The following is a 27587-nucleotide window of genomic DNA, read 5'->3' on the forward strand; positions in this document are numbered from 1 at the left end:
TGATGCTTGTACAGTATATACTATACAGACAGGATGAAAGGTGCATAGTGTAATGATGCTTGTACAGTATATACTATAGACAGGATGAAAGGTGCATAGTGTAATGATGCTTGTACAGTATATACTATACAGACAGGATGAAAGGTGCATAGTGTAATGATGCTTGTACAGTATATACTATAGACAGGATGAAAGGTGCATAGTGTAATGATGCTTGTACAGTATATACTATACAGACAGGATGAAAGGTGCATAGTGTAATGATGCTTGTACAGTATATACTATACAGACAGGATGAAAGGTGCATAGTGTAATGATGCTTGTACAGTATATACTATAGACAGGATGAAAGGTGCATAGTGTAATGATGCTTGTACAGTATATACTATAGACAGGATGAAAGGTGCATAGTGTAATGATGCTTGTACAGTATATACTATAGACAGGATGAAAGGTGCATAGTGTAATGATGCTTGTAATATACTATACAGACAGGATGAAAAGTGCATGGTGTAATGATGCAGTTGCAATATACTATACAGACAGGATGAAAGGTGCATAGTGTAATGATGCTTGTACAGTATATACTATAGACAGGATGAAAGGTGCATAGTGTAATGATGCTTGTACAGTATATACTATACAGACAGGATGAAAGGTGCATAGTGTAATGATGCTTGTACAGTATATACTATAGACAGGATGAAAGGTGCATAGTGTAATGATGCTTGTACAGTATATACTATAGACAGGATGAAAGGTGCATAGTGTAATGATGCTTGTACAGTATATACTATACAGACAGGATGAAAGGTGCGTAGTGTAATGATGCTTGTACAGTATATACTATACAGACAGGATGAAAGGTGCGTAGTGTAATGATGCTAGTACAGTATATACTATACAGACAGGATGAAAGGTGCATAGTGTAATGATTCTAGTACAGTATATACTATACAGACAGGATGAAATGTGCGTAGTGTAATGATGCTTGTGCAGTATATACTATACAGACAGGATGAAAGGTGCATAGTGTAATGATGCTAGTACAGTATATACTATACAGACAGGATGAAAGGTGCGTAGTGTAATGATGCTTGTACAGTATATACTATACAGACAGGATGAAAGGTGCATAGTGTAATGATGCTTGTACAGTATATACTATACAGACAGGGTGAAAGGTGCATAGTGTAATGATGCTTGTACAGTATATACTATACAGACAGGATGAAAGGTGCATAGTGTAATGATGCTTGTACAGTATATACTATACAGACAGGATGAAAGGTGCATAGTGTAATGATGCTTGTACAGTATATACTATAGACAGGATGAAAGGTGCATAGTGTAATGATGCTTGTACAGTATATACTATACAGACAGGATGAAAGGTGCATAGTGTAATGATGCTTGTACAGTATATACTATACAGACAGGATGAAATGTGCATAGTGTAATGATGCTAGTACAGTATATACTATACAGACAGGATGAAAGGTGCATAGTGTAATGATGCTAGTACAGTATATACTATACAGACAGGATGAAAGGTGCATAGTGTAATGATGCTAGTACAGTATATACTATACAGACAGGATGAAAGGTGCGTAGTGTAATGATGCTTGTACAGTATATACTATACAGACAGGATGAAAGGTGCACAGTGTAATGATGCTTTTACAGTATATACTATAGACAGGATGAAAGGTGCATAGCGTGATGATGCAATTGCAATATACTATACAGACAGGATGAAAGGTGCATAGTGTAATGATGCTTGTACAGTATATACTATACAGACAGGATGAAAGGTGCATAGTGTAATGATGCTTGTACAGTATATACTATACAGACAGGATGAAAGGTGCATAGTGTAATGATGCTTGTACAGTATATACTATACAGACAGGATGAAAGGTGCATAGTGTAATGATGCTTGTACAGTATATACTATACAGACAGGATGAAAGGTGCATAGTGTAATGATGCTTGTACAGTATATACTATACAGACAGGATGAAAGGTGCATAGTGTAATGATGCTAGTACAGTATATACTATACAGACAGGATGAAATGTGCGTAGTGTAATGATGCTTGTACAGGATATACTATAGATAGGATGAAAGGTGCATAGTGTAATGATGCTAGTACAGTATATACTATACAGACAGGATGAAAGGTGCATAGTGTAATGATGCTTGTACAGTATATACTATACAGACAGGATGAAAGGTGCATAGTGTAATGATGCTTGTACAGTATATACTATAGACAGGATGAAAGGTGCTTAGTGTAATGATGCTTGTACAGTATATACTATACAGACAGGGTGAAATGTGCGTAGTGTAATGATGCAATTGCAGTATACTATACAGTAGAGGGCATACAGCATACTGGATATACTGCATTTAAAGCCCAGTTCCCCAGTCGGCCTAAAAATACAGGGCCAAATATTCAAAAGTTTTGCGTGTCTCATGAGGGGAGTTGTAGAGATTTTTTTTCACAAGTCATTTTTGAGACAAAAGTTGCGCTTTTGAGTGAAATTCAAAATAGATGCTGCTTTGGAAGAAATGGGTTTGCAAGTTGTTGTCTCGCAAGTGCTTTCCCTCAAATTTGGGGGAGTTGTCATGAATAATCCCACAAGATAAATTCAAAAGTTGATTTACTCGCAAATCACTGTGTTGCATGGAAATCACTTAAGACTGGTTACACTCCTCTTAATTATTTCACAGGGAGTATTTCAGGACAATCTCTGTTTCTAGTTAAAGTGTGAACATGGTTTTCAGATAGTTATATTTGCAAATGCTAGCAGAGCAACAGAAAAAGAGGAAATATCATGCGGGCAGAATGTACAGACAACAAATAACATTCCTTGACTTGTCTACTGGAGAAGACCTTTGTCGATTTATACTTTGAATAAACATAATAACATTTGGGTTTATTTCCAACTCAAGTATGTAATTTATTTGTGGTTTATTTTAAACAATACTAATCACCAGTGCTTAATTGGTAAAGAAAGAGGTACCAGGGTGCAAGCAATGACAATAATACTGTTCTTAAGAAGTGCAAACTGTATTTTGCCCATCAACTTTTTTTTGCTCTGTGTACATGCACTATTATTGTATGTTTTGTTATGGTTTGTCATTTAAACAGTTTTAAATGAAATAAAAAGTGGAAAGGTATTCAGATGACTCCAGAAGGCCGACATTGATTTATATATTTTTTTAAAAGATACTCGCCCCCTACACAAACATTGTTTTGACCCATGGTCTGTGCTGTAGTAATATCTAGCTATATCTAACATTATCAGCGCTGTGAATGCAACAGAACCAGCAGCTTTTGAAGATTGCAGTAGTACATAAATACGTAAATAAATACATTTCTGTTTAGGCTAGATAGTTGTTAGCTTGGTTTGTTTTTATTCTCTGAACTTACACAATGGATAAAACTATGTTGAAAATTGTAGGAAAAAGCAATTAACTGAGAGCAAAACATTTAATGACATTTTTAACTTTCGTAGCTGAAGAGGGGCCGGGGCTATGCCTTGTAAAGCCCAAATAATGTGTCTTCAGTTTGCATCCCGTTGCGATTGTTGTACACGTCGAGAGAGTTGCAGTTGATTTCCTGTGTTAATTCATTTTGATTTATTAATTTCCGCTGCGATAATTGCCGAGAATCTGCAGATTTCACTCGCTTGCGATTTTTCATTTGCAACACAAGCAGAGTTGGGAGAAAGGTGAGAAAACTCGCAAGTCCTTTTGAATATTTGTCCCACAGTCTTTACTGTGGTCATGAACGATCCACCTCTCAAATTAGTTCTGCTTTTTCAGGCCTTACTGTTACATAATGCATATTCTGCCCATGCAGAAGAAAGACACTTTTGACATGAGCTTCTACAATTACAACTATTTGTAAAAAACAAATACATGTTTGTAAACATGTGCACTAAGTAAAGTGAATTGTTCAGTTCATGAAGCACCATGAATGTACCATTCCAGAGTGTTATTTTCCAGTGAAATATTTAATAAATTCAAAAGACAGTGAGCTCCTTTTAATTACAAACTGAACTAGAATATGTAAACAAATCACGTGTGAAAGGGCCCTCAAACTCTGCATTGCTAAAGCAGTGATCCTGGAAAAAAAAAATCTGCATGAAAAATGTAGCGGCTGAAATCTCTGTGGGTGGCTGAATGTTTATTGTTAATAAACTTCACACACCAATAATAAACTTCACATCCCTACTCCTGACACTTCTAGCTCAGAGAAGACCCCCTGTAATCCAATTACTGCACTGCGCTTGTATTTTGCTTTAAGTAACAGGGCTTTTAATGCTAGCCGGCCGGGGGAATTCTGAAACAGTTTCATTTTCCTCATGAGTAACAAGATCTAAATTAATATTTCCATTTTCCTGCTTTATGAAGTCATGCCAAGTAAATGTGCTATATGCGGTCCTAAACAGAACAGGATAAGTGAGCAGAAAAAGCCTCACGATTCTTTAGCTCACAAAGTGGCATGGCAAATTGATATATCTGTCATCTGATATTACCCTAACTGACTTATCTGGGGTATAAGCACACCCGTACTCTAGTCAGCAGTCATTGCTGAAGAAGAAGAAGAAGAAGAAGAAGAAGAAGAAGAAGAAGAAGAAGAATTATTATTATTTGGTTGTTTCACGCCATGCAGCAAAATGTAGTAGCAAGATTTATTTAAAAAAAAAAAAATCTCTGTTGTTTTGTATTGGTACATAGACAGTGTAATGCATTCCTGAATGTGTTTAAAAATCTGTTCACGTAGTTGTAACTAGTGAACCATTGGTGAAAGGTGTTTTTAAAAGTTATGTTTATTGGTGCTGCCTAGTGAAATAAGTGATTTAAGAAATGGCTTATTTGTCAATAATCTTCTTATTTGTCACTTTCTTCTTTTCAGTTTTTTATATTAATAATCATTTGCAGCTAAAAATGGAAACACACATTACATTATTTAAAATATGAAGTGTCTAGCTACTCAAAATACTTTTAAATAATCTCACTGACTTTGAATTTATATTTATTGATATAAAAGCTAGCAGTTTAATAAATATGCACACATTAGACAATCAGGCAAAAAGAAAGTTACACACATCTCCTTCTACTAACTAGCGATATCAGCCCATGTCAACAGGTAACACAGAAGTCTGATTGCAAGTGTAATAAATAATAAATACATCTGCTATCCATTTTAAATTAAATTGGATTACCAAGCAATGGAGTTGGGAAAACAATTTAATTTTAAACTCCATTCAAACTATTTGTATTTGGCAACAGCAGCGGGATTTTCCCCCAGAGTCAGTTTGAGAGTTAGAGTGTATTGTACCAGGTACACTGCTGAATATTAATATTGCCTGTAAGACTGAGATACCGCTTGGTGGTGATTTGTATGGTAATAGTGACTTTTGTAAAGTAACATTGCTGCTGGTGTATACAGTATGATCAGATGTTCTGTAACAACACCATCCCTTTAAACACCCTCTCTTTAAACACCCTCTCTTTACAATCACCCCTCTCTTTACACACCCCACTCTTTACAGACCTCTCTCTTTACAAACCCTCTCTTTACACACCCTCTCTTTACAATCACCCTCTCCTTACACACCCCTCTCTATACAGTCACCCCTCTCTTTACAATCACCCCTCTCTTTACAATCACCCCTCTCTTTACAATCACCATTCTCTGTACAATCACCTCTCTCTTTACAATCACCTCTCTCTGTACAATCACCCCTCTTTATACACCCCTCTCTTTACAACCACCCTCTTTACAATCACCCTGTCTTTACAACCACCTCTCTCTTTACAATCACCCCTCTCTTTACAATCACCCCTCTCTGTACAATCACCTCTCTCTTTACAATCACCACTCTCTTTACAGCCACCCCTCTCTGTACAATCACCCTCTCTTTACAATCACCCCTCTCTTTACACACCTTTCTCTTTACAAGCACCCTCTCTACACACCCATCTCTTTACAATCACCCCTCTCTTTACAATCACCCCTCTCTTTACAATCACCCCCCTCTGTACAATCACCTCTCTCTGTACAATCACCTCTCTTTACAATTACCCCTATCTGTACAATCACCTTCTCTGTACAATCATGCCTCTCTTTACAATCACCACTCACTTTACAATCACCCCTATCTGTACAATCACCCCTATCTGTACAATCACCCCTATCTGTACAATCACCTCTCTCTTTACAATCACCCTCTCTTTACAATCCCGCTCTTTACAATCACCCCTCTCTGTACAATCACCTCTCTCTTTACAATCACCCCTCTCTTTACAATCACTCCTCACTTTACAATCCCCATCTCTTTATAATCGCCCCTCTCTGTACAATCGCCCCTGTCTTTACAATCACCCTCTCTTTATAATCACCCCTCTCTGTACAATCACCCCTCTCTGTACAATCACCCCTCTCTTTACAATCACCCCTCTCTTTACAATCACCCCTCTCTTTACAATCACCCCTCTCTTTACAATCACCTCTCTCTTTACAATCACCCCTCTCTTTACAATCACCCTCTCTTTACAATCACCCCTCTCTGTACAATCACCTCTCTCTTTACAATCACCCCTCTCTTTACAATCACCCCACTCTTTACAATCACCCTCTCTTTACAATCACTCCTCACTTTACAATCACCCCTCTCTTTACAATCACCCATCTCTTTACAATCACCCTATCTTTATAATCACCCCTCTCTGTACAATCGCCCCTCTCTGTACAATCGCCCCTCTCTGTACAATCGCCCCTCTCTTTACAATCACCCCTCTCTTTACAATCACCCCTCTCTTTACAATCACCCTCTCTTTACAATCACCTCTCTCTTTATAATCACCCCTCTCTGTACAATCGCCCCTCTCTGTACAATCGCCCCTCTCTGTACAATCGCCTCTCTCTTTACAATCACCCCTCTCTTTACAATCACCCCACTCTTTACAATCACTCCTCACTTTACAATCACCCCTCTCTTTACAATCACCCATCTCTTTACAATCACCCATCTCTTTACAATCACCCCTATCTTTATAATCGCCCCTCTCTGTACAATCGCCCCTCTCTGTACAATCGCCCCTCTCTGTACAATCGCCCCTCTCTGTACAATCGCCCCTCTCTGTACAATCGCCCCTCTCTGTACAATCGCCCCTCTCTGTACAATCGCCCCTCTCTTTACAATCACCCTCTCTTTACAATCACTCCTCACTTTACAATCCCCCTCTCTTTACAATCACCCATCTCTTTACAATCACCCATCTCTTTACAATCACCCCTCTCTTTATAATCACCCCTCTCTGTACAATCGCCCCTCTCTTTACAATCACCCCTCTCTTTACAATCACCCCTCTCTGTACAATCGCCCCTCTCTGTACAATCACCCCTGTCTTTACAATCACCCTCTCTTTACAATCACTCCTCACTTTACAATCCCCCTCTCTTTACAATCACCCCTCTCTTTACAATCACCTCTCTCTTTACAATCACCTCTCTCTTTACAATCACCTCTCTCTTTACAGTCACCCCTCTCTTTACAATCACCCCTCTCTGTACAATCACCCCTCTCTTTACAATCACCATTTTCTTTACAGTCACCCTCTCTTTATAATCACCCTCATAATAAATAATAAATAAAATCTGCTATCCATTTTAAATTAAATTGGATTACTAAGCAATGGAGTTGGGAAAACAATTTAATTTTAAACTCCATTCAAACTATTTGTGTTTGGCAACAGCAGCGGGATTTTCCCCCAGAGACAGTTTGAGAGTTAGAATGTATTGTACCAGGTACACTGCTGAATATTAATATTGCCTGTAAGACTGAGATACCGCTTGGTGGGGATTTGTATGATAAAAGTGACTTTTAGAAAGTAACATTGCTGCTGGTGTATACAGTATGATCAGATGTTCTGTAAAACCACCCTCTCTTTACAGTCGCTACTCTCTTTACAATCACCTCTCTCTTTACAGTCGCTACTCTCTTTACAATCACCTCTCTCTTTACAATCGCTTCTCTCTTTACAATCGCTACTCTCTTTACAATCACTACTCTCTTTACAATCACCTCTCTCTTTACAATCACTACTCTCTTTACAATCACCTCTCTCTTTACAATCACTACTCTCTTTACAATCACCTCTCTCTTTACAATCACTACTGTCTTTACAGTCGCTACTCTCTTTACAGTCGCTACTTTCTTTATAATCACCCTCTCTGTACAATCACCCATCTCTTTACAATCACTACTCTCTTTACAATCACCTCTCTCTTTACAATCACTACTCTCTTTACAGTCGCTACTCCCTTTACAATCACTACTCTTTTTACAGTCGCCACTCTCTTTACAATCACTACTGTCTTTACAGTCGCTACTCTCTTTACAATCACTACTCTCTTTACAGTCACTACTCTCTTTACAATCACCTCTCTCTTTACAGTCACCTCTCTCTTTACAATCACTACTGTCTTTACAGTCGCTACTCTCTTTACAGTCGCTACTTTCTTTACAATCACCCCTCTCTTTAGTCACCCTCACTTTGCAATCACCCCTCTCTTTACAATCACTCTTTACAATCTTTACACATCCCTCTCTTTACAACGACCCTCCCTCTATTGTAATAATAATAATAATAATAAAATTAAAATGTAATAATCCCCAGGCACATGTTTCAGCCACATGCCCCTGAAATACTTGATACACACATGAGCCTTCTCTGATTTAGGGGAGTGCTGCCTCTGCAGCGAGTTCAGTTATGTTTAGTTGGAGCTGCTTAGATATATTCACATGCGCTTCATCGGGTGTTTATGTGAAGTCTAAATACAGCTGCTTTTGATTTCCCAGTTGTGCAGTTCCGCTTCAGTTTCTTTAAATCCTTACACCTACCTACAGAAACCATATTCTGTGTTTCTCATGGGCACAGTGGGGTTGAGAACTGGACTTATTTTAGCGGTGTATATCTACTGGAATGTGTATGGAAAATCCTCCAAAAGCACATTTTGTTGAACAAATATATAGACACACACACACACACACACAGAAACATGTTTTCAAAATAATTGCTCAGAAAATAAATGGCAATTTATTTTTATTTAATGCAATAGTAGAGAATCCTCCTTGTCATTTTTGATTGAGTGTTTGAAGTTTAAAAAACAAGGTGAACACGTTGCTCAGGATGGGACCTGGAATTCCAGCTGGTTTGTCCTGGCTGAAGTGCGTCCTGTGCAAGCTGTCACTTGCGATGCTTCTTGAAATTAAAGTCTGTTTGCATGTGGTTCCTGTGAGGGCTTGACTTTCATGCTCTGATTTGTGTGCTTTGCTCAGATTTCCAGTGGGTCCAAGGAGATGTCTGTGAGGTCCAGCTGATGGTCTATAACCCCATGCCTTTTGAGCTACGGGTGGAGAATATGGTGAGTCACAGTCCTTTTCATTTTCCAACAATGGAGTACTGTTACATACCCAAAATCATGTCTTCAGTGTTATCAGAACTGTTTCTCAACTCGGAAACGCTTGATATAGCTAATCCTGCCAGATTTAGTCATTTTAATATATTAGCATAAAGCAATTGTAAAATGCAACCCCACACAATCTTCGTCTGTCAGGCACAGACCAGAGTAGTGGTAACCAAGCCTGCATTGCCATTCACTTTTATGTCTCATATGCCATCCTCTCAGCAATTACGTATACAAATGTCTTTCTGTTGTGCTAAGTGAGAGCACATTAAATTCAATTGGATGCCTTTGCCTTTCCATCTGTCTTGGCCTAGTCAGAAGAACCATCAAGGAACAGAAAGGCTTTTTTTTTTTACTTTATTGCTTTTAATAGGTGTTTTGGGAGTGCCAGCTCCTAATGAGGGGGAGTTCAATCTCACAAAAAAAAGAACCTTCCAATAAAGAAGAACTTGAAGCTTCCCATCCCTAGTGTGCATTGCGAGTCCTCACAGTTGTACATTTGTTCTGAGATTTCAAGGTGCAGATTGTATAGTCATTTTAAAAAGACTAGGTTCTGAATTAGAAGGCGTTTGTTCAGATTTTCTTTTTCATCTGATTGCATACTAAATGGTTTAAGGCTGTTATATTGTACATGCATTTGAGACTCTAATAAAGTGACTTACTCCTCCTATCTGGTTAGCATCCCCTTCTCAGTGTATTACCTCAGATGAATAACTTCTCCGTGGGTAGCGTTTTAATGAGCGCTGCTGATTTTTAGTGAAATTCTTGTCAATATTAAGTGTAGATTACACCGATGCATATCATAAGTTCAACTTGTCCCCTTGTTAAAAAGAACGTGTCAAAGTGTTTGAATGTGTTGCCCTTTTACAAGTCTCCAAATGCCAGAACTAACCACAATTAAGCCATACAGTGGCCTGCCTCCCCCCAAAAAAGCACTTGTTAGCCAGGTCCATTCCAACCAACGAAGCCTTGTGGACATCTCCAGCAACGCAGACATGAGCCAACATGCAGCACAGCGGGTTCTGCACAGGCTCCACTGCAGTGGGCGAGTGACTTGAGAGAAACCTGTGCTCACTGGGCCCAGTTGATGTTAGACAGACCTCTACAGTTCTGGATGACGCTTCTGATCACCTCAGACGAGTCCCACTTCCAACAAATCAATTTCAATAAGCACTTTTAGGTATTGGGAGGGCTGGAGATGAATTGTGGATTGAATGCTTCAAAGCATCAGTAAAATATGGTGGCTGCAGCGTCATGGGCTGGGGTGTGATTTGGTCCAGTTAATTTCCCCATTAACATTAATTTAAATAGCAGTATCAGTACATAAAAGCAAAAAACCCATTGTACAGGTACACTATATACTGTACTCCAATGTGTAACCAAAGAAAAACTAACTTGGTATCCACAATACACAATCAACACAAACACGTCTAATAATACGGCAATAATTTTGTATACTAGTGGTTTAGTACACACAAGATCTTTAATAATAATAATAATAATAATAATAATAAGGCCAAATAAATCTCATAGCAGTACATGTAGCAAAAGTAATTGAGAGTTAAAATAATAAACAAAACAAAACAGCGTGTTGCAGTGTTAAACTATGGCAATTACAGGCTAAAGCAGCGGTTTTAACAAAAGTCCAAATAGTCCCAAACGTTAGGTAACTGGTTCTCTTGAAGAAATATTATAGCAACAGACGAAGCAATTCCAACCCGATGCATTTAATTCTGTTCCTCTGTTCGTCCGCAACCAGCAACATATAAACAGACAGTGTGTTTTCTTTCTTTTTTAGTGTATTTTAGTCTGACCCTCAGACTTTTAAAACAGCAAGGCACACAGCTTCATTTTTGAATATTGCTTCAGCTGTTTTAACAAACAGCCAGGAAAGCAGCTCCATTTTAATACTGCTTTGGCTATTTTAACAAACACATTTCTTAATCTGCTTCGGTTAAGTGCAACACAGTATTCGCAGGTGTGTGCTCCAACATTCATCAAAATACACTAAAAAAGAAAGAAAACACACTGTGATCTCACATCCTGTGATCTCAGATTGCAGTTTGGAAGATAGAGTCCATTCAGGACCTTGTACGTTAACAGCAAAATCTTAAAATAAATTCTATACCACACTGGGAGCCAGTGTAAAGAGGCCAAAACAGTGGTAATATGTTCACCTTCCCTGGTTTTAGTCAGAATTCTAGCGGCAGTATTCTGAACAAGCAGCATGCGGGATACCATGTATTTTTGGAAACCAGAAAAAGTGTATTACAATAATCAATTCTAGATTAAAGAAAGACATGCATTAGTCTATTGGCATTAGATACAGAAATAATTGGTCTAAGTTTGAATATATTTCTCAAATGGTAAAAAGATACTTTAGTAACTTCACTAATATGAGTCTCCAGTGAGAGGTCAGGATCAAAGATGACCCCCAAACTCTTAATTTCTAGTTTAAGTTTTGATGGGAGACTGCAAGGGTTGAGCTCATGTAATCCCACATTTCCTTTTAGTTGGTTCTGTGAGCCCACTGGAATAACCTCTGTTTTATCTGAATTCAACATTAGAACATTCTGTGACATGCAATGCTTGAAGTCTGTAAGGCAAGTGTCTAACACCCAGACAGACAAAATTCCTGGGACAAATATAGCTGGCTGTCATCAGCATAGCAATGTAAGTTCACTCCATGTCTGTGGATAATGTCAATGGACCCTGTGGAACACCACAGACAACTTCTGATAATGCCCAATAGAGACAAACTGAAACCTGTCAGAAAGATAAGATTTGAAACAGGATAGGACGAGACCAGACAGTACCACTGTGCTTTCAGGATGATTCAGCAGGATGGAATGGTCTACAGTATCAAAGAAAACGTCGGTATTAATAACACCAAGAACATCTTTTAGTAGTTTTGTAGGAATAGGATTAAGATAGCTTGTAGTAGCTCTCATATTTTGAACTAGCTCTGTCAGTTCCTGTAAGGTAATCAAAGAAAAAGCCCCCATAGTAACCTTAATAGGTGTATGGGTAAAATTGTGCTGGAGTCCTCCTTTATAGAAGGTCTTTGTGGAATCTCATTTCTGATGTCTAGTGTTTTATTTTTAAATAATTGTAAAGTCATTGCAGCTGTGAGAGGAGCCAATGTCAAGGGTAGGATTATTAGGGGAAGGAGTAATTAATTTATCAAGGGTAGCAAAAATAAATGTACGATTATTTTTATGTGTTTCAGTTAATTTGGAATAATATGCTGATCTAGCCAAGGCCAGAGCCATCCTGTATTTAACTAGGTGGCCCTTCCATGCGATGTAATTCATGTACAGTTCAGATTCCCAACATCTCCGTTCTGTTTTACGACCCTCACACTCCATTTTACGAATTGTATAACTAAACCACGGTGAGCTTCTTTTTTAAAGACACTCTCCGAGTTTGGATTGGCGCTACAGTATCTAAGATACCAGTCAAGGTGGTGCAGTAGATATTAACCGTGGTGCTGTAGGTATTAACCAGCTCATCTGCTGATAACGATTCAAAGAGTGGTAATGAGCTCAAGACATCAGAAAGCTTAACAGCGGTTGAAGAATTAATTACCCAGGATTTAAATGCATGGTCCACAGTCTTTGTAGATACTGGGAGATTCACCTCAGAAAGAATGGCAAGATGATCAGAAATAGTAAGATCCAGGGTTATGACGTTCTTAACAGCTAAACCATGAGAATTTACCAGATCTAAAGTATGGTCACGATTATGTATAAGACCTTTGACATGCAGGATATAATCTAAGGAATCCAGTAGCCTCAAAATTTCCAAGGAGTTAGAATCAGAATCAATCTCAACATGAAGGTTAAAATCACCCAGTAAAACAGTCATATTTGACTGTGTCAATATAGATAGCAGAGCCCCAAATTCAGTCAGAAATAGTGGGTTTGACATAGGCAGATGATAAATAATTACAATATGAACAGGTAATGGCCTGTTTAATGTTAAGGTTAATACATCAAAAGATGAATAACCTTCAACAATTTCCTGTCTGATTCTAAGTTCACTATGGAAAACAGTAGCAAGTCCACCTCCCCACCCAGCCGAGCAAGCTTTCTAGAAAAACAGATATTTAGGTGGAGAAGCCTCAATCAGGGAAACACTGTCATTCGGTCCAAGACGTGTTTCAGTTAAAGAGAAAATATCAATGTTGTAATCCTGAATGAAATCACTAATTAACAAAGCCTTGTTAGACATAGACCTGACATTAAATAAACCTGGGTGTAAATTGGTCCAATCGAGAGCATGTGATTGAGCAGGGGTAATAGGAATTTGACAGAGGTTACTGCAGCACACACCTCTGTGTTACTCAGCGGGTAGCGGGAATGGCAGGATACTTTAACCTGAATTTGACATGCCTCTGTAGATTCCCTCCCCTCCCCAGTTCGTAATTTAAATTCCTTGCTAGGTGGTGTTCAATATTATCAGCTAGCTTGCTTGACCCGGACCTATTTAGGTGTAGTCCATCTTTCCTATAATATCTATTTATTTTCCAAAAGCAATACTAGTTGATTATAAATCCCAGCCCTTCTTGCACACACCAACTAGCCAGCCAAGTAGTTAAGGCCCCAATTCTACTGAATACTTCCCATCCCCACCAGCGACAACAGGTAGTAGTCCGGAGAGAATAATTCTGCATCCTGTCATTTTCATCTGTTATGTTAAGATTTAAACTCCCCTTTCAGAATCTCAGATTTCCTGTTCCTCATGTCATTTGTACCAGCATGTACAATGACCACAGACTTTTTTTTTGTGATTTAATAATCTGTGCCCTGTGATTCAATATCCTTTACTTTTGCTCCAGGGAGGCAGGTAACAACCCTATTTACGGGATCTTCATGGCTAAAGTCACTGTTGACACAGAGTAGAATTGAATCACCTAATAACAACACCTCCCCCCTGTTTTCATCCAGCACCTGATCATCATTGCGCAGTGTTTGGAATCTATTAGCTAGATCAATCTCTTCTATACGATGACTGCTCGGTGTTGTCCTCCTCTTCGTACTTTTTCTAACAGTTACCCAGTCCCCACTCCCCTCCTGCCTTTCATCCGTATGTACCTTCTCAGGTCCCTCTACATATACATTTCCACTGTCATGCTGTGGCACTGAAGCGTCACATGGAGCAGCCGCATTGCTAAAGTTAAAATCAGAATCTGTTACAGTCTCGCCTTCAGTATCCAAAACTAACAGAGTGTTATTCATTTAGTTTGCACTTCTTGCAAATAGTCTTTCTTAAATTGAAATGTATTGACCACCATATACATTTCACAAGCAATACAGATCAAAGCACCTCTGTTTCAAGACTGCTCTTTTTAATATGGCAGGGCACTCTATTTTGCCTTTTTAAAAATTCAATAAGAAGCTTAGAGAAGTTTCAAAGTGTTTTTGTTTGTTTTTGTTTTTATTTGGTTTAAATAATCAAACATGTTAATGTTTTATTTTTGTTTCTCAGAAACAATTATTGTAATAGATATTTAAATACATTATGCTTATCAAATCATGTCAAAATGTTGTTTGGGAAATGCAGTGAAGAAAATGTAATTTGGCGTTTAAAGTAATTATAATGAGGGGTTATTTTCACTCTCGTCTGCTTTTAATGCAGTTTTTAAGCAGTTGGAAAATATGCATGTTCTTGCCTCTGCTGCCAATTTCCATGCTGTTGGGCACTGCTCTCAGTGGGGCTTTGGGATGGACTGTGAAAAGGGTTTTTAAACCAAGCAAAATGTATTTAGCTTCTGGTCTTGCCTTTCGTTTGCACTTAATCTGAAAACTAGGCCATTGAATGCTACAGGTTATCGGCAGATACTGAAACAAACCTTGACTTGCTTTAGTTCTAGATTAAACACACAGGCCTTTTTTGAAGGAAGTGCACATTTTACAGAGGGGAATAATAATAATAATAATAATAATAATAATACAATTTAAACTAGCAAGAATGTACTTATTGAACGTGAATCACTTCCTGCTGGCTTTGTTATAATGATACAGTTGTTTTATTCTGTTTGTTTTATTGACCTCATGCTCCAAAATAGGACCTACACACTGTCAATGCCAGAGTTCTCCTTTTTCAGCCTTTGAGTCTATACTCATTTTTAGTTTGTAGTCTTACAGTACCTTTGCTAACCTTTACCTTTCATAAAGAAGCCGACAGCCACATGCTGTACATTTGCACCATATAATTATTAAGGTTGGAGATCAATCTGTTGCATAAAATAAAAGGGAGATGTTTGTCCAGTCCTCAGTCCTCCCCCTACTTCTCATGGAAGTGTGTATTCAGTACAAAGAGTTTAAATGTCTGTTAATTCCAGTATGGTCATTGTGTTAAAACAGCTATTCACTTCTGCCTTGAAGACCTTGCTGTTAGGTGGTAACTGGGAAAGCTTTTAGTAAACCATGCATTGTGAAGCAAATCATGTTCATATTTATCTCCGTGGGATTCTGCTGTTTTTGTGAGGGTGCCAAAAAAACTGTTCAGTCGTGTCTCCTTGTTTTGATTAGCATCTATCAAGAAAGCTAGAGTGAAGTGTTATTCACGGCTTGCAATGTGCTTTGAAAATGAATCGCTCTGCCAGCTAAACTTTCAAGAGGAGCAGGTCATTAAAGTGAAGGGCGCAGGGGGGAGCTCCTCTGGGTTCCTTCTTAGTCCTTCTAAAGGTTAGCGGCTCCCTCGAGCTCTGTTAAGCTGTCGGCAGTTTTTAACACTTGCTTTACTGCTTTTTGAGTTACAGTGCTTTGACTACGTCACAGCTTTCTAACACTATGTTATCATTGGTAAGGGGAAGGTCTGGAAGCTTTGATATATAGGTTGTTTTTTTTGGTAGTCCCCAAAGTAGGGACTATATAAAACAGTTCTAATTTCAGAACTGTACTGTATAATAGTTCTGTTTTTTTCTTTGGGAGTTGCACAATTACAAAGCTGATGTGCTATGTGTTGCTGTCTCTTTAAAGTAGGCATACATAGGAAAGTATCGTTGCTTTTATGTTTCTTTTAAATAGTCTCAAGTCAACCTCTGTATGTCTCCTAATGGTTTCTCACCTCCAGGTCACATTAGCATCTCATTCTGAATAAGTGTGCGAAAGTACTGGGAGTAATATACCCTACAGTGTAAGTTACCTTGCTGATTGTGAAAAATTAGGTCTCTACTGTGTGGGAGGTTTGCTTCTGCTTTCATTCCGCTACTCCCTCTTCTCTAGCAATTGTGGCTACAGTGCAGTGTAGTCTAGTAGATGGGTAAGTGGATAAGTAAAATGGGAGGAAATCAACCTTGGATCTTAATTATTAAAAATACATAGTAATAATAAATAAAAGACCATGTGGCATTTTTTTAAGTATGCTCTCCTGCTGGAATTAACCATAAAGTGTATAATACATCTGATATGCTCTCCTGCTGGAATTAACCATAAAGTGTATAATACATCTGATACCCTTTCAACCTATGAGGGTCTATGCTCCAGCTCTCTATAATGAGGGTCCCCTGTGCTCCAGCTCTCTATAATGAGGGTTTATGCTGCAGCTCTCTATAATGAGGGTCTGTGCTGCAGCTCTCTATAATGAGGGTCCCCTGTGCTCCAGCTCTCTATAATGAGGGTCCTCTGTGCTCCAGCTCTCTATAATGAGGGTCTGTGCTCCAGCTCTCTATAATGAGGGTCCCCTGTGCTCCAGCTCTCTATAATGAGGGTCTGTGCTCCAGCTCTCTATAATGAGGGTCCCCTGTGCTCCAGCTCTCTATAATGAGGATCCCCTGTTCTCCAGCTCTCTATAATGAGGGTCTGTGCTCCAGCTCTCTATAATGAACGTCTATGCTGCAGCTCTCTATAATGAGGGTCTATGCTCCAGCTCTCTATAATGAGGGTCTATGCTCCAGCTCTCTGTAATGAGGGTCTATGCTCCAGCTCTCTATAATGAGGGTGCTCCAGCTCTCTAATGCTCCAGCTCTCTATAATGAGGGTCTATGCTCCAGCTCTCTATAATGAGGGTCCCCTATACTCCAGCTCTCTATAATGAGGATCTATGCTCCAGCTCTCTATAATGAGGGTCTGTGCTCCAGCTCTCTATAATGAGGGTCTGTGCTCCAGCTCTCTATAATGAGGGTCTGTGCTCCAGCTCTCTATAATGAGGGTCCCCTGTGCTCCAGCTCTCTATAATGAGGGTCTATGCTCCAGCTCTCTATAATGAGGGTCTATGCTCCAGCTCTCTATAATGAGGGTCTATGCTCCAGCTCTCTATAATGAGGGTCTCCTGTGCTCCAGCTCTCTATAATGAGGGTCTATGCTCCAGCTCTCTATAATGAGGGTCCCCTGTGCTGCAGCTCACTATAATGAGGGTCTATGCTCCAGCTCTCTATAATGAGGGTCCCCTATGCTCCAGCTCTCTATAATGAGGGTCTATGCTCCAGCTCTCTATAATGAGGGTCCCCTGTGCTCCAGCTCTCTATAATGAGGGTCTGTGCTCCAGCTCTCTATAATGAGGGTCCCCTGTGCTCCAGCTCTCTATAATGAGGGTCCCCTGTGCTCCAGCTCTCTATAATGAGGGTCCCCTATGCTCCAGCTCTCTATAATGAGGGTCTATGCTCCAGCTCTCTATAATGAGGGTCCCCTGTGCTCCAGCTCTCTATAATGAGGGTCCCCTATACTCCAGCTCTCTATAATGAGGGTCTGTGCTCCAGCTCTCTATAATGAGGGTCCCCTGTGTCTCCAGCTCTCTATAATGAGGGTCTGTGCTCCAGCTCTCTATAATGAGGGTCTGTGCTCCAGCTCTCTATAATGAGGGTCCCCTATGCTCCAGCTCTCTATAATGAGGGTCCCCTATGCTCCAGCTCTCTATAATGAGGGTCCAGCTCTCTAATGCTCCAGCTCTCTATAATGAGGGTCTATGCTCCAGCTCTCTATAATGAGGGTCTGTGCTCCAGCTCTCTATAATGAGGGTCTATGCTCCAGCTCTCTATAATGAGGGTCTGTGCTCCAGCTCTCTATAATGAGGGTCCCCTGTGCTCCAGCTCTCTATAATGAGGGTCCCCTATACTCCAGCTCTCTATAATGAGGGTCTGTGCTCCAGCTCTCTATAATGAGGGTCTGTGCTCCAGCTCTCCTATGCTCCAGCTCTATAATGAGGGTCTGTGCTGCTCTGTAATGAGGGTCTATGCTCTCTATAATGAGGGTCTGTGCTCCAGCTCTCTGTAATGAGGGTCCCCTATACTCCAGCTCTCTGTCACATTGCCATTATTTAAGAAGCATCTCCTGTGAAGGGAATATAAAAAGGCAATCCCATTACACTTGTACTGGATCGCTTTCATTTGTCTAATTTTATACCTTGGCTTGTGAGCTAAATATGGCACCTTGTTGGTTCTTGCGAAATAACTACTCCCATGACAGCACTTTGCCTTAGTACGGAGAGAGTGAGAGAGGGGGATGCTGATTGATCATATTGCTGTACAGTATACGATTTTTATTCGCCACTGGAAGCTGTCCATACATAACCCACTAAAAACCTCATTGAGCATTCTCTTTGTATCAAAATTATACATTTAAAATGAATACTAATAAAGTATGTAATTTTTTTGGATTAAATCAATGAATTCAGGGATTATTTCACTGGACAGATGTTTACTTTCATTTTCAACAGCTTTGACACGGATTCTTTTCGAACCCTGTTTATGGCCACTTTGCCACCGTCTTTAGATCTAACCTTGAGGCTGGTCTCTGTTGTTTCCTGTAGTTCCCGGTGTTAATGAAGGGCCAGTGTTTTGTGCAACTTATTTTCACTTTGGATGGATCTGAACCATGTTTCGTTATCATTACAGTGCTTAGCCATCTGTGAACATGCTTTCAATATGCTTTATTACACTTTGCTATGATTTAACTATCATAAACTTTTAGAAGGGATGTTTCGACAAGGTTTTTGCAACTTAGTCACTTGTGAGATGGATTTTTTTTTTTTTTTTTTTTTTTTTTTGAAGTAGTTGAGAGGATTCTATTCAGATGTACTTTTATTGAGTTGCTTTTACTGTTGTGGTTAATAGTTATGGTTGTACTACGTATGTAACCTCTGGCTTGTAATATTAGTGGTTTTATAACCTTGATATATATATATATATATATATATATATATATATGAAACACACACACACACATACAATTCCTTTCATGAAATTAATGCACGATGTATATCACTCGCAAACTTGTTGAGATATTTTTTAACATTAGGACAAAGACTTCAGGTTGAAGCACAGAGAGGGTAGAGAATACGTGGTCTGATCTAGTAACGGGTTCGGTTTATAAAATATACTAGCTGTAATATTGGGATGTATGGTTGAGGTTGCTCTGGTTCCACAGGTTACAATGCTAAAGGGTAATACGTGCTAGAAAACACATCCTGCCTGAAGACAGTTATATAATACACTGCAATGCAAAGTATTGTTTTATTAGTTGTCTTGTCTTGTACTACACTGTCTGTACAGGTAATTGCCCAAAATAGGATGTGACTAGATAAACCCATACTTTACCACACAAAAAACAAATCCAGTCCCTTTTATATTAGTTGTTTTTAATAATGAATACTTTATTTAACCTTTGCTTTTTATTTGCAGGGTCTTTTGACTTCGGGAGTTGAATTTGAGTCTCTGCCTGCTGCCCTCTCACTACCAGCTGAGTCTGGCCTGTATCCTGTCACACTAGTTGGAGTTCCACGGACCGCAGGCAGCATTACAGTCAATGGTAAGAGCCATCGCTGGTGTGCATTAAACAGCATTACAGTCAATGGTAAGAGCCATCGCTGGTGTGCATTAAACAGCATTACAGTCAATGGTAAGAGCCATCGCTGGTGTGCATTAAACAGCATTACAGTCAATGGTAAGAGCCATCGCTGGTGTGCATTAAACAGCATTACAGTCAATGGTAAGAGCCATCGCTGGTGTGCATTAAACAGCATTACAGTCAATGGTAAGAGCCATCGCTGGTGTGCATTAAACAGCATTACAGTCAATGGTAAGAGCCATCGCTGGTGTGCATTAAACAGCATTACAGTCAATGGTAAGAGCCATCGCTGGTGTGCATTAAACAGCATTACAGTCAATGGTAAGAGCCATCGCTGGTGTGCATTAAACAGCATTACAGTCAATGGTAAAAGCCATCGCTGGTGTGCATTAAACAGCATTACAGTCAATGGTAAGAGCCATCGCTGGTGTGCATTAAACAGCACTACAGTCAATGGTAAGAGCCATCGCTGGTGTGCATTAAATAGCATTACAGTCAATGGTAAGAGCCATCGCTGGTGTGCATTAAACAGCATTACAGTCAATGGTAAGAGCCATCGCTGGTGTGCATTAAATAGCATTACAGTCAATGATAAGAGCCATCGCTGGTGCCAGTTAAAGGGTCCTTATTAACCGAATAATGCAGTTTACCAAACATATCTGTATGATCTCTGAAGTCATTACAATGACCTGTGTGTTTTATTAAAGAGGTGAAGGCATGGCTGTGGTTACAAGGTAATAATGGAACTTCGGTAAAGTTATTTGAACGAGGGGGTTCCATTATGGTCAATGATTGCGCCGTAGCAGTGCCAGTATCAGTATTTTACTGCAGTTTATATACTAGGGGAAATTGTTGTTTATTTAGCTTGGTTGGTCATTTTAGTCCACAGAAAGAGTTCGTGAGAACAGGGATCAGGCCTCCGTATGAAACACTTCCTCAGTAAGCTGTGGTTTCAGAACAGGTGTCCTTATTAATGTCATCTCTAGGCCATGCTTTATTTACCATTCAGTTGTTGAGTAATGACAGACCTCCCTCCATAGAAAACAACGGAAGAGCATTTTTTGAATAGAGCTTGTTATTATCTATTATAGTTAGAAAGTGCTTTGTTTGAATGTTTAACAAAAAAGATAAAGGTTATTAAACAAGGCATTGACTGGAATATCTTTTCTTCCAGTTAGTCCATTTTGTTAATAAAAGACATTGCATGGTTGTGGTGTTTCCAGCTTCTGGACAAAGATGCCCCTGCAAGCAAAGTGCTGCAGTCCAGTAAACAGAGCTGAAGTGTGGGGGACAATGAAGCACCCATTCTTCATATTTAAACACCTCAATTTTTTTTTATACTCAGGCCCATTCTAACAGTTGATATCATGTATATTGATTCATGAATGTTACCACCCAATAGACACATACTTGGCAGTGAACTGTAAGTGTAAAATCAAAACTACTAAATAAGTATATTATTTGATTTAACAAAACCATTTATCTTCACAATATTTTTGGTTCCAGTACTTTATGAAATGGAAAAATAAATACATTAAAAAAAGAAAATCATAAAACAAACCACCATTACAGATCATTGCTTAAAGAAAAGAACAACCCCTATCACGCCTGGCCAGCAGGGGCTGATATTGAGATGAAACAGTATTTGCTAATTGTACCTTCCCATTTCGTGGGAGAGTCAGGCCAGTGAAATTGAAACTGTGGGATCCCCAGCAAGTACTAAGCTAGAACCAAAGTTATGCCATGTAATTCAGGGTTAACTGAAGACTAGGAGCTAGAACCAAACAACACAGTGTAATTCATGGTTAGCAGAAGACTAAGAACTAGAACCAAACAACAGTCATACAGTGTAATTCAGGGTTAGTTGAAGACTGGGTGCGTTTTGAAAATAAATAAACTAAGTTGTGGTGAATTAAGTGAGAGCAACTCCATTGTCTGCTTTGGAAGGCAGAACAATTTATTTAACGTCTCACTTGAAAGAAATCAACTGTTCTCTTAATACCATGTGGAGGCACTGGTGTGCGCTTCCCCAGCTCAACTATTTCTAAAGTCTCCCATCTGTGTATTAGCTGGGCCCAGCTGTGCTTTGCTTCTGAAGTTTAATGAGATCAGGATTCAAGGTGGTAGTGATACAGTCCATTTAATTCCACTAATGCTGGCGCAAGCCTGTCATATCATTTGCAGATGTTGCTGAAATTAAAACAAGTTAATTTTGTTCACAATAGAGAACATTAGCTTAATAACTGTCCAATTTCTTTTTTGTCTGTAAATTGTTAGTTCATTTTAAATAGTCGATGCTATACTGTACTATAAAAGCTGGCGAAGAAAGACGTTTAATTGACAAGTGAACATTTTCTAACTCATTCTGCTATGACTTTGTTGCATGTTCAGGCTACCACACGTCAGTGTTTGGGGTTACAAGTGACTGCCTTCTAGAAAGCCTTCCTGCAGTGAAGACCAGTGGCTGCACAGTGGAGGTGGTTCCTGCTCTTCCCCGGCTCCAGCTGAACACCTCCCTCCCACGGTAAGGCACTGAGAGCCAGGAGATGCCAGGCAGCACGGATCAGACCTAATTTGCCTGTTTATCCACATATCTGCAATAGATCAAGCTAGTGTGCCTGTTTGAGGATTCCCAAATCCTCCATATACCCTGCAGCAAACCAGTTTCCATCTGGAATGAGAACCAGTTGTTAATCAAATTCATTGGGTGCAGAAGCTCAGTAGAATCGAGTTCACCGAAGCTGATTGTGTTTGTTAACATTGATGTATTTGGAACAGCTACCAGTATTAAATCTCAAATGCAGAACTCAACACATGTTTATACTAGCTTGTCCCCCAGAACTTGTACCCTCTTACAAATGTAAGGAATAAATGGGCATCCCTTTGTGGGATGTATTCAGTGATGGGTCTAATTACTGTCTGTTTTTAAAACAAGTAAAATAGGACCCAGTCTGGATATTTTTTACAGACGAATTATACACTGAAGAGACTCTTTTTAGGTGGTTGATTTTCATAACCTTGGTACAAAGATTTAGTATTTGAATGATCCAAGCTCTGCAGGTATTTAGATCTAATTAGATCTAATAACACTAGCCTAATTTATTATTATTATTATTATTATTATTATTATTATTATTATAATACATAGAATACTCTATATATAAACATTTGGAAAGCATTATTTGAAATTGTAGTATTCGTACATGATAGGCTCCTGTCTCCTGGACTGTAGCAAGATACTACAGTATAAATCATCTTCTCGTTCCTGCTGTGGGGGACACCACAGCATCATTTAAATCGACAACCTTGTAGGTGAAAGACACATTTAATTAGCGTCATAATAATACAGCATAACCCGGGTAATCTCTGATAATTGTTTAATTACTAACAGTTCTTTGTGGCATAGGACACAATATCTCGTCTCCAAATTATTTTGTAAGTTATTTTCAGCATCCTTAAAGTCAAGTGTCCTGTGATTTATTATGCTTCAATCACTTATTACTACTCCCTAGTGCAGTTTCCATGTTGCACTAGAAATCCCCTTGATGAAACAAGTACACAGTACGATACTTATGTGTATTAATGTGTATAACTGTGCATTACCAATAAGTTGAGAGCTTTACACATTTAAGAATTTTGTTTGATATGTATAGCTATATATAATGAGCAGTGTCTTATTGTATCCCCCTACACATAGCAGTATATTAACAAGCATTTAGTTAGGTGCCACAGTGTGGATGTAAACTTTAATTACATGCACTGCATCAGTAGTACTTCATTTACTTAACTAATAAAACTCAATTTAGATAATGGATTGTTAAACTTCAGTGCTAATGAGTCTTAATTGAGTTTCTTGTGTGTCCTGTATGCTTTTAATATTATTGTGTAATGGGCTATAACTTGGAACACAACCGGGGAAGGGGGGTGTGTGTGTGTGTGTGTGTGTGTGTGTGTGTGTGTGTGGTGTGTTTATTGTCAGGCACCATTGCATTTGGTTTCCTCTACCTCCCTGGTTCTGCTAGGGAATACCCAAAACAATGATCTCTGGTGTGTTCCCATGTACTGTAGTAGCATAGGAAGCTGCTTATATGAGCTAATACTCAATGTGCTTAAGTTTCTTTTGTGAGGACTTCTTTCAAAGCCCGTCTCCTCTTATTCTTGATGTTAAAGATTAAAGTCAGCTGGCATTTAAACAGTCAGCCCTCAATTGGCCATGTTGATATTTTATTAATTTATTCATGAATTGAACTGCTCGCCTTCAGCACAGCGCTGGCACTTTTCTTGTTGACACAGATCTACGCGTAAGTATAGAACTTGTAGCAAATCTTAACTGCATGTGTGAGGGGAGCGCAGGCGGCACACCCAACGAGGAATTCGCTCCAGTCTTGACCTTGTTAAGACCCTGTTTGGCTGCCAGTTCAGGCACTAAGCAGTCCCAGCTGCAGGAGTCTTCACTTCTTGGGCGACTGGTGTCTTCATTTTCAGCCCATGTCATAGAGCCGCACTAAGGACAAAGCGCTTTGTGATTTAACCTTCATTTCTCAGCCACTCTGATGAAGAATTACAGCACAGCAATGCTTGTTGGTCTGATGTCAGATGCCTAAAAACGTCTCATTAAGGTGATATTTAAGCACCCCAGAGTCATGTGTAATGTGTTTTTCTACAACGTCACATTAGGGTGCTTGAAACTAAATTTCAGTGGGACTTAAATTCAATGCTGGGCATCATCAGGTGGCATAATGATGACTGAACATGGTTGATTTGGTTGAGATGCAGTCATTTCTAATAGCACCCTGATTCACCCCTGTTTTTCTTCTTTGAGTGATACAGTAGGGGACTGATCTGCTTTAATTGTTCTCTGATGTACTGTATATTTCTTTTATAGTTATTAATCACACTGGTGACTGGAAAATAAGCAAATTAAATATATATTTTTTGTGACAGGAAAATGTTACAAAACTAATAACAATACTACTACTAATACAAAACAAAAAACAATACAGAATGTGTGTTTGTGACTTTTTTGTGTACAGATCATAATAAATTGCTACCATTATCCCCCTGGATAACAAATTAGTCTACTGCTGTTCAAAGTGCTGCCTTCACTGTAACACTTTGCCATGCACCCCTTGTCTTCTGTTGACTGCAGTCATTTGTCATATAGCACTGAATCTTATAGCTGGACATGTGGCTGGAGTCTGAGCTCTTCCTGTTTCTCCCTTCAGCTCTGCCCACATGCTGCTGCCAGCCTCAGGAGAAGAGGTCTCCACCAGCGTGTCTGTCCAGCTCTTCAACGGAGAGACACGGCAGCTGATCATCAGACTGGAGAACATCGGAGCAGAGCCCCTCGAGACCTTGGAGCTCACCTCCAAGACTGTCAATACGAAAGGTAGGAAACATCTCTTAGTGAGTAATGTCACCTCCAAGACTGTCCAGACGAAAGGTTGGAGGCATTGCAAAGTAACAAATTAGAAACAGTAGTGACTGAATAGCTGAAGTTCTGATAGGATCCTACAAGTCATTTTAATTAAACAATAATATCCAACTCAGAGGGGATTGTCAGGAGAGTACAGTAGATTCATGGTATGGTGTTGATTTAAAATGAAAAGTTAGTTCGAAGTTAGTTTTCTTTTTTCCTTCATGCATCCATCAGTATAAATAATTGTTGTGATTCCGAACTCTGTTGTAGATTTCAACAAAGGAATATTATATTTTATTCAGTACAGTCGAAGTTGGGTATTCCATTTTCCCTAAACACAGGTCATAACAGAATCAACAAGACAAAACAATGTTCATTTATCTTGGTATCCTGCCTACTGCCACCATATTCAGTCTGCGAAAAAAAGATGTAACACTGGAGTCCTGTCCTAAATCTGCCCACAGACATGTACTCTTACAGCATGGAGACGACAATAAGGAAGCCCTCTGAAAGATCTTCTGTGTCAAAATATCCTTATCTGTAAGCCCAAGAAAAAAGCTAAAACAGAATGTTCAGAGGCAACAAACTGTAAAATTGCCACTTAGAAGTAAGAGAATATTCTCAGCTGGGATTCAAAGAAACCAGCAAACCCCAAAATGGCACACCAGTTGTCTCGCTAATCCAATGTCACCTTCAGTTTCAGGGCAGTGTAGTTACACTGCTAATGTCCAGATGAAGAGGTTAAAACCCATGTGGGAGGTCTCTGGACTGTTCTGCAAGACAATTATCAGGTTAATGAAACTCTGAATTCTGAGGAAAAAAAACAAAACATATGACTTAACTGATCCTTAAACAATAACTAGGAGCAGTGAGTGTGCAAGGGGGTAGCTGTCTTCTGAGTGCATATAATCCAAGACCGAATCCAGGATTCTATGCTAGTGAAGGAGACTGGAGTATCCCAGTGCATTCACCATATGCATTGCTTATGTAGAGTTGTGACAAGCGACTTGGCCTTTCCTTTTTTAAGGTCTTGGGTTTTTTTAAAAAGGAATTTGGCTCAGAGATAGGCCTTGTTACTGTGGACCCTTTATGATGATTACTGTGTCATGTTATTGGTGGATAAAAGTCTGTTTAATCTGTGGCAAAGTGCCCCGCCCCTGGGCTATTTATTTGTGTTGTATGTTAATGTTGGTGTATAGTCATTGGTACATGGGATATAAATGGGTCTGTGTAACACGAGTGGTTTAAAATGTATATTTGTATTTAGGCACGAGGATTGCACAGCACTTCACGTGCAGGCAAAATGTAGTAATATGTGAGCACAGGGAATTGCACTTATTAATTCATGTGCAGTTGTACCAAGACTCCAACTGAATGATTGATTAGCAATCGAGTCTTGGAACAGCTGCATAAAAGCAACCTGTTTTCACTCACTCTGGGTTGTGTGTGGAGAACGGGTGTGGAGAGGAGAAAGCAAAACCATTAAGTAAAGTAGATAATAATTTCACTCACCGTGTTTGTCTGTTCGTCTGCGGTTTTGTTAGTGTGTTTCATTTACTGTTTTGTCGTTTTGTTTGTCTGTTTTGTTTAGCGTCAAGTGCTGTGTGCTGTTTTATTTAAATCTCTTTTATTTTGTTTATTAAATGCTGAGCTCAGCTTCACCAAACATCCATGTCATATGGTGTCCTGCGTGGGATTAACGCTTCCAAGCATCAGACCAAGGAAAGGGTGTTTTTTCTTTTTAGTTAAAATTAAATAAATATATATATATATATATATATATATATATATATATATATATATATATATATATATATATATATATATATATATATATATATATGGAAGGCTGGAGGGACAGTTGCAGGGAACTGGAGGAGCTCCTCAG

General features: G+C 39.2%; 1 protein-coding gene across 2 annotated transcripts in view; it reads left to right on the forward strand.

Annotated features, from left to right (window-relative positions):
* The window catches only part of trappc9 (trafficking protein particle complex subunit 9), a 370303-nt gene that overhangs the window by 85445 nt on the left and 257271 nt on the right, over positions 1-27587 (forward strand). For both annotated transcript variants that reach the window (XM_041249230.1, XM_041249231.1), the window contains 4 exons: positions 9363-9448; positions 20115-20241; positions 22672-22804; positions 25506-25669. In XM_041249230.1, the coding sequence (XP_041105164.1) occupies positions 9363-9448; positions 20115-20241; positions 22672-22804; positions 25506-25669 (510 nt within the window). The remainder of the gene's footprint in view (positions 1-9362; positions 9449-20114; positions 20242-22671; positions 22805-25505; positions 25670-27587) is intronic.

Source organism: Polyodon spathula, chromosome 4, assembly GCF_017654505.1.
Source record: "Polyodon spathula isolate WHYD16114869_AA chromosome 4, ASM1765450v1, whole genome shotgun sequence".
Classification (NCBI taxonomy): domain Eukaryota; kingdom Metazoa; phylum Chordata; class Actinopteri; order Acipenseriformes; family Polyodontidae; genus Polyodon; species Polyodon spathula.